Source organism: Lycium barbarum, chromosome 7, assembly GCF_019175385.1.
Source record: "Lycium barbarum isolate Lr01 chromosome 7, ASM1917538v2, whole genome shotgun sequence".
Classification (NCBI taxonomy): Eukaryota; Viridiplantae; Streptophyta; class Magnoliopsida; order Solanales; family Solanaceae; genus Lycium; species Lycium barbarum.
Window position 1 is genome coordinate 115,409,909 of NC_083343.1, and position 8,634 is coordinate 115,418,542.

At 30.3% G+C, this 8,634-nt stretch overlaps 1 protein-coding gene across 1 annotated transcript; it reads right to left on the reverse strand.

Annotated features, from left to right (window-relative positions):
* Nucleotides 1–5,253: 5,253 nt before the first annotated feature.
* On the reverse strand, nt 5,254–7,847 carry LOC132602464 (probable WRKY transcription factor 51). The gene is made up of 3 exons (XM_060315306.1): nt 7,558–7,847; nt 7,057–7,209; nt 5,254–5,504 (listed from the first exon to the last, which is right to left on the reverse strand). The coding sequence occupies exons 1-3, from the start codon at nt 7,845–7,847 to the stop codon at nt 5,330–5,332; spliced, it is 618 nt and encodes a 205-aa protein (XP_060171289.1). The 3' UTR covers nt 5,254–5,329.
* Between the last annotated feature and the right edge of the window lie 787 nt (nt 7,848–8,634).

The window sequence follows — 8,634 nt, forward strand, 5'->3', positions numbered from 1 at the left end:
TACCAGGTTTTTAGCTACGGCAAGGTTCGAACCCGTGATGTGCGCCTAACCCACAAATCACAAGTTCTGATCTTACCAATAGACCCAAGCCCTGGGGGCGGGCTAATCCACACAAGTTTCAAAACAATATAACCTTGAGTTGAAATACTAAGATGATGTGTTATGTCATGCCCATGTATTATCCCTGAGACCATGCTTATGCTCTCTCTTATTTATGTCCTTCCATGATTTTACGTTATAACTACACAACAACCGTGATTTAGCAGAAAAGACACTGTGCAGACATTTACACTGCAAACCTTCCTCATTGCAATATACAGGTAATTCTCTATTTTGTATCTATCCTCCAATATAAGAGCCAAAGGAAATGCTGAACAATAATAAACCAATTAGAAGGACATCAACATCCAATGTCATTAAGAAAAGAAGTAGCATGAATAAGACAATGAAAAGAAGCTTCAGGCTGCAGAATGGTCAATATATTAAGAGAAATAGAAGTCATCATTAAACTTGACAGCAATACCTCCTTATCCATAGTTTAAGAGGCATTTTTCGCCTATTGTAAAAAAGACAGTTCCATCGCATTAAATTGAGATCTTCTTACTGCTCATATCTAAGAATCATTATGTTTAACATCTTTGGCTACTCATTCCCAGAATTGGCTCATCTTATAGCCTTTGATTACCAAAGAAGTCTTAAAGTACCCAACAACTACCAGATAAAAGTTCTAACTACATATGAATTATATCGCACAGAAGCGAATGACAACATCATGCTTTGTCTATAATCATGCAAAGTGACAATATAAACTCACATATCCTGCTCGTGCTCATTGGCCAAAGCAGTTTTTGCAATAGACAAAAAGGCAGCATCAACATTTATATCCTATATATACTCCAAAATTACATTTTCCGTCGTACCAAACACACCCTATATATACTCCAAAATTACAAATGAAATAATGGGAAAACAAAAGAAATTTACTCAAATTTTCCCTAATATTAGAAATACAGTAATAAACAGAAAAAAGCAAAGTTCTGATTGCCCTTTTTTTTTTTTTTGGGTTATTTGCTTTCGTTTTTTTTTTTTTTGTAATTTCAAATGTTGGAACGAAGAGGAAGGGGTTGGCTAAAGAGGCGCCAATCTAGATAGCTTTTATAGTTACCGTGATTTGTTGGATTACGAAACAAGAATCTATATATAATATAAAGCTAGGAATAAACAATCCTACGTGGTACTTCTCTATGACCAAGGATTCTATTTATCTTTTTTCTCCTTTTTTTGACTTTTTATATCATTTTTAATTATTTTATCTGAATTTAAAAAGTCATCTTCAAAATTCACACCCCTTCACCTTCATAACTCCTACTCTTAATTAGTATTAATAATTAATTTCATAATTCCTAATTTAATATACAAGTTGTGACACCTAATTAAAATCACACCAACATGGTATTCTCATTTTTTGACAATTTTTTATTCATTTCTCTACAAAATTTATATATATATATATATATATATCTATATCTAAATCTATATCTATATTCTATATATAATATAAAGCTAAGCCAAAGAAGAGTGATGTGGCACCTCTCTTTGGCCAAGGATCCTATTTATCTTTTTTCTCCTTTTTTTTAGCCTTTTTCATTTTTTTATTTATGAGTTATGTTTAAAAAAAAAAATTACTCCTTTAATTCTCTTAATCATATCTTAATTCTGTTAAATGTGCTACATTTAACTCTCTTAATAACATTTATCATGCAGACGGTTAGATGCTGCTAAATGACTTCAGTATTGTATTTTAATTTTATTTTTCTTACCTTTCTCATTTTCTTGACTTTTTAATTGATTTGTTTTCTCTTCCTTTAAAATTGATTGCTTATTTATTGTTGTTTGAAACGGTTGAGGTGGCAATGAGGAGTTGTAACTCTTGAGGGCAACTAATTGTAGCATTCAACGAGGAAACAAATGGTTATTTTTAGCCAAAATAAAATTTCTCTTAACCCACTCTATAAATTGGAATTCACATACACACACACACAAAAAAAGACCAGTTCATATCATTGAAACGACAAATTAGAAAAGAATAATCGACACCAATGTTTGGTGATAGCGGAGACTGCAAAATTTTCCTTCTTCCTCAACGTTGGTACTTTTATTTTTACGTTTAATTATGGATAGGTTGTGGTACTACTATATCGGATTTTTCATTTACCAATTGCAAGCTATGTTCCTACCCTATAGATTATTTTTCTTGCTCTAAAAAATAAGTTAAGTTTATCATTTTCTCGAATTACTTTGTTGTATTGTATTATTTGTTATTTTTTAAATTTTGGGTCTATTGATTTATTGCAGAGTTGAATGACAACAAAATATAACTTTTGTGGCAAGTTTATAAGGATTGCTGGTTATTCTTTAGTGTGTGTCTTGCCTGACGTTATTTTTTCAGAACATGCACTATTTCGGAGGTTCAAGTTTGGACGTTATTTGTGACGAACATGAAAGACATGCTCTACCACAATGTTCATAGAGAACAAATTGGATGATTTCACTAGGTCAGAAGGATGCATATTATGGTAGGATGAATCGTTCGGAGAGACATGTGAATATATATTGTTTATGAATTCGCCAACATATCACTTGGTCCTATCACTAACCGATCAAAGGAACTTATGTATACATGTGATTCGTTCTCTTTAGAGAAGAATTTAGAATATATTGCTTTTGGAATATATGAGAAAATAACTTGCAATGTTTTAGTTCCTGTATCATGAATATCTATACATTAATTAATTTATATAGTATTATTTTTGTGCTAATATTCGTTAAATGTTTCATTTTCCTTTTACTAAATGTGATCTTCCTATTCTTTTTTCTTAGTGATACAAAAAAAAGATGTTAGATATACACACAGTGAGGCTGAAAATAATAAGTTAATGAGGTAATTTTTTACTTTTAGATAATTTGAAGAATCTTGACATCCAGAAGGAAGAAAAAAAAAAGAGAGAAAAAGAAATAGAGTCCAAAAGTAATAATGATTTTCATCACCCAATAAACTCATTTTTTCTCCACTAAAAGAAAATAATGAATTTGATTAAAAATTTTAGTTTCAATTATCATTAAACTTATGTACACAAATATGCATTTAAAAATAGGAGTTTGGATTGTTGCTTCACTCTCTCAAAGTATTCTATTTCCTGCTTTATCATTCTTTCTCCAACCTATTAAAAAAATTCTTTATTTCCTTTTACACTTTAGTATTGAAACACGATTTGTTTTGATCTAGATAAGGATCAATTATTTCTCTAAACATTCGCTTCTATGTCACATTACAAGGACTAAAATTATTTACAAACATGTTATGTCTATTTTTTCTTTCTTATTAGTATTTTAATTTGTTTATTTCAAATACAAAGTATGTATCCTTAAAGAACAAGACTTCACCGTGCAAGTTTAAAAATTTTGTGTTGCAAGGGCAAGAGATGGTGTTCCTAATGATGTTCTTTTGCCAATCCAAAAGTTTGTATTTCATTTATGTAAATTTTCTTCTTCTCAATAGACAAATAAATTATAATTTGAATGTCTTTATTCGAATAAATTTTAAAATGAAATTTATGTAAATAAATTAAATTGTTGTTTAATGTTAAATTTTTAAAATCTTTGATAATCTCTCTTACCGAAATAACACTTAAATAAGCCTCATTAGAAATATACAATTCATTATATTCACATGAAAGTATATGTTCTAATTAAATTAAATTTCTGAATTAACCCAAATGCACTTTATTTATACTCCTAAGTCTTTTTCTCTCATAAAAAGATATATATATATATATATATTACATCAATTCGTTTTAAGACTGCTAATGGTTTTTCACAAATTTGTTTTTGCATTTAACGACCGCGCGAAGCGCGGATAAGTATACTAGTATAATTAATGTAATCCCTCCGTCATCATTTCATGCTCATTAAAAAAATAAATATATAATGTATAATTTATTAAATATCCCTATTTATTAAATGTTTTTCGATAATTTAGCACTATTAAGAAAAAACAATTCTTTAATATAAGGGTATAGTTGGAAACACATAGTACTATTTTTTGTCTTGAATTTCTAAAGCGATACTAATTTTGGGATAATTTTTGTAAAAAATTATCTTATCCTTTTTCCCCTCTTTTTAGCAAGAAAACAAATAATTAAAGTGACAATAATTGTAGAATTTGTTTATCTAATTTAATTTTAGGTCTATCCTGTTCATTCCTTTCATTTGATTTTGGTCTATCTCATTACTCATATATTTCAGTCACAATGATGTCACATCTAAAAATCGGTGTATCCTAAGATTACGCAGGATATCAAGTGATAGTCTCTCATTTTATTTTTTTGCATGTTATTTAAACTTTTGTCAAATATCTTTAATTTGTCTATTTATGTATGACCACACATCTACAAAACCGACACACTTATACGACAATCATCTTATGAATATGGAATCTCTTAGGGACCCAGTATTTAGTGTCATATAACATTGACATACATACTCGAGAGTAAATCGTACGCCCACAAAAATTTCTGTTTTGGACCTTCAAGACTCGAAGCCTATCAAAACATTGTTATTGTTATATAGAACAATATATAATTCTTTATAATTATCATAAATAAATTGTTTTTAATTATTATTTTCCCCAGATATCGTTGAGGTTCTTCAAATGATTGAGCCAATTATGTTTTTATCTCTCGTTAATGATACGTCCATTTACCTACCTTGTTGGTTATTTGTTGGTTATTTTTTTTTCTGCTTTGATTACTTTCCTTTTCTTGTTTATGACGATGTATTTTTCAATTTTAACTTGATTTAAAAAAAAATAAAAAATTAACAGCTTCTATATGACCATCAAAAGAATTATTTGAAGGAATTAATTTTTTAAAAAGAGTATTAATGTACAATTTCGTAATATTCTAATTTTGTTACCCGGTGAAAATTTTTTTTACCGAATAATTAATTTACCGTATAAATGATATTGGCTGAAGATTTTTCACATAATACAACGATGACGTTGACATCGCCATATAAGCGAGAAATTTTTTTACGAGATAAATATGAAATTTGGCTCCTCTCTATTTTTCCTTATCTTCATTTTCTCAAGTTGTTATATAGATAGCTATGTAATTAAACACATATTGAGTACTGATGATTAAAGTTTAATTTAATTAAAAGGCTCATAACCATGAAACAGAAGTAACACAATCTCCAATATATATTTGTACACGAAAATCACAAAGGGATCCCAATATTGCTTCTTATGGAGAAGTTATGAAATCTGAGGCTACGTTGTTTTCAGAGTCAAACTGAGTGGCATTTCATGATTGTAAATAATAGAGGAGTTCCTTCCATGGTTGTGTCTGCCTTCATATGTAGTTATCAAATAGCTAGAATCATGTCCATCTCTTTCTACCCTCTTCTTTACGTTGCATTCTTGAATTGAGCACCTGTAATAATTCCTATTTGATTTTGCAAAACACGTAAACATATCATTAGTTGAATCTACTGCTATATGAGCTAGTTCTCTATATGCATGCATCATGACATTCATTCATATCCATTTCAATTCAATACTGAATAATTTATCTTTTGGGCAAATTAAAGGTTCTCTACACTCATCTCTCTAGTTTTACATATGAGTCTCTTAATTGCTGGATTAAAAATAATTGGACCTCATGTAAGCGCAACAAGAACCAAGTCTTAAACTCAATTAATTGATATCGTCTATAGATTCTCTGGGTCTATTAAGTTGTGTTTAATTTCTTAGGTACATTAACATTAATTCAGAGAGACTGTTTTCCTCAAATCTTTTCGGGTAACTCCCTTGATTACATCTGATTGAGGTCTATCACGTTCCTCTTTAGTACGTACTTCCTTCATCCATATTTAATTGTTCATGTTTGACTTGGTACACCATTTAAAAAGCAATAAATAATATAGTAATTATACTTTATCATCCCTAATTATTATAAGGCATCTAACTCATTGCGAAATGAATTGAAAATAATTAATACTTAATAATAAGAGTTAAATACGTATAAAATGATAAATCTCTTGATTTTCCAAACTGGACAAGTAAAAGAGGGCATCTACTTATAATATGGTTGACAAGTAGAAATGGATTGAGGGAGTACATTCAACCATCATAACTTCACACTTATAGTTCTATGCATATGGAGATCTACGTACGTTGGACATACGATCAAATTATCTCAAGCTGCCACTCTCCAAGGCACTTCTAAACATCAATCAATAGATGTCCAGGTATATTTTTCTAACCTTCATATAATTTCCCAAACCAAGTACTATACTTATTATAGTTTTCTGTTAAGCTTATCTTCTAAAATGGTTGAAATATTATTTTGAGCAGTGGAATGAAATTCATCTTGGATCACCACATCCAAAAGTTTATTCATAAGGTCATGCAAGATATGTCATTGTGTGAATCTAAATTACTCCATCCAGCACAGTAACGACAACTATAAGAAAACAAATTGTAATGACCTTTGATCTATATATGCTTCGAGTCAAACATTTTTCATTTAGTGTAGCAAATGAATTCCGTAGGGACAGGACTAGGGACATGTGACTAGCTAGACATAAGGAGAAGCAAGTATAATTAATAGATAGTATCTTAGTTTGACTAGACATGAAATTTAAAAAAAAGAAGGAAAATTTTCAAATCTTATGGTCCCAAACTAAAGATGTTTGTATTGTATCAAAATGCCTTTATATCTTGTGGATTTAAATATGTCATGTACTATATATGTTGAAACTAAAGCTTCACTAAATACATATATAGAAAGAAGTATTTTTTGAAACATTTAAAAAGAATAGTAAGACACTTAAATTGAAACGGAAGGAGTACCAATTAAATGGCCACATTAGAAAGCAAGAATTGTGATAATTATAATGCTCTTAGGTACCAATAAGATTGAGTACAGCAAATGCTTGAAGTGGTCCTAATAGCAAATAAGATTGGCATGCATGAACTCATAATTTATAATTTACCTTAGATTTGTGTTACTTTTCACCTTCTTCTTGCCATACTTCCTCCATTTATATCCATCATCCAAGATCTCAAGTTGAGTTTTCGTTCTAAAAGCAACAACATGTCTTTCATTCATCTTGATATCATTCTTAATTATCCTCAGTTTGGATTCTCTGTAAAACATAATAAAAAACTACATGATTAAATATATATACCAACAATTATAAGAATATTTAAAATAAACTAAGATAGGACAAATTGTGATGATATGGCTACACCCAATCTCAGACTAGTTAATGCAAGAACTATAAATAAATTGGTTAATGCAAGAACTATAAATAAAGAACCAAAATCCTAATCGATCATTCAAATATACATAACATATTCCAAATGAACCCACGTAAAATCTTTACAGAACTATGACCGACCAGCATATTAGCAAATAAACGTATTTTTATGATGCTCGAAAAAGAATTATGACTACTAATTCTTGCCAAAGTCTTCTTAGATTGATGACTTACTCTTTCAAGTGATTAATATTTGGTGGTGCGGCATAAAAGGAACTGCCAGAACTTCCACTATTAATGGTACTACTTATTTCCTGCATGATGGGATTTTCTAAAAGAGAAGTATTGAAGTTGTTATTGGCAGGAGAATAATCAACAAGAAGTTGATCAAGAAATGAAGAAGATTCAAAATCTTGAAAATTATAACTACAATCTTCAGTCATGAAATGTGAGTAAAGAAGGGGAAAAGTAAAATTAGGGTTTCCTGTCAGAGGAATGTTTGTTTCTAAGAAAGTGGAGTTCATAGTGTGTTTGGAGAAAAACAATTAGCAAATAAAAAATAAGAAAGACTTTGTAAGAGAAGGGTGACTTTGATGGAATGGTTGTTGACACCCAATTTTGTCCCTCCTTTATTCCAATTTATTTTCTCGGGCTTCTAAATTTATTGACGAGCTAAACACTTTGTTTTCACTACTATTTTTTATTTTCTACTACTATTAACTCCGTTACTTTCATTTTCACTATTCTACTATCAACATTACTAGTATTACTTTATCACAAATTTTTAATGGCTCGTCATCATCTTATTTTCGGATTTTGTGCTCGTTAAATTAATTATACTTTATCAAGTCCTTTACTTTCTACATATTAATTACTAATCATCTTTACGTAATATATATTGTACTAGTTACTAGTTATTAAATTAGAAGCCCCGGAATAATTAAAACGAAGGACAAAAAGATCCATTATTTGCAACCCAATTCGTCAAATTGAGCCCAAATCATGGACCAAATGAAGCATTTCGTCCAGCCAAATTATGGCCCAAAACCCAGTCCATCAACCATTTCTACCCGACCAGACCAGCCCAGTCGTGACCGGCCCATTATCCTAATAACCTACCCGGCCCAGCCCCCCTTATTCATCATCCTCCTAATCCCTAACACAACAAAAGAACCTAGCAGCCGCACAAGCCTCTCTTCTCTTCCTCTCTCTACTCTCTCCCACGCCTTTCTCCATTTTTAGCTAAAATCAGCTCCCCTTTCAACCATGGCAATTTTGCCTCCCCATTTCCACATAAAAACGTCCCTCTAA

Coding starts and splice junctions, on each gene's coding strand:
- LOC132602464 (XM_060315306.1), bottom strand. CDS start 7,847: ATGAACTCCACTTTCTTAGAAACAAACATTCCTCTGACAGGAAACCCT. Junction 7,210..7,557: donor AATATTAATCACTTGAAAGA/GTAAGTCATCAA, acceptor TATGTTTTACAG/AGAATCCAAACTGAGGATAA. Junction 5,505..7,056: donor AAAAGTAACACAAATCTAAG/GTAAATTATAAA, acceptor AAAATCAAATAG/GAATTATTACAGGTGCTCAA.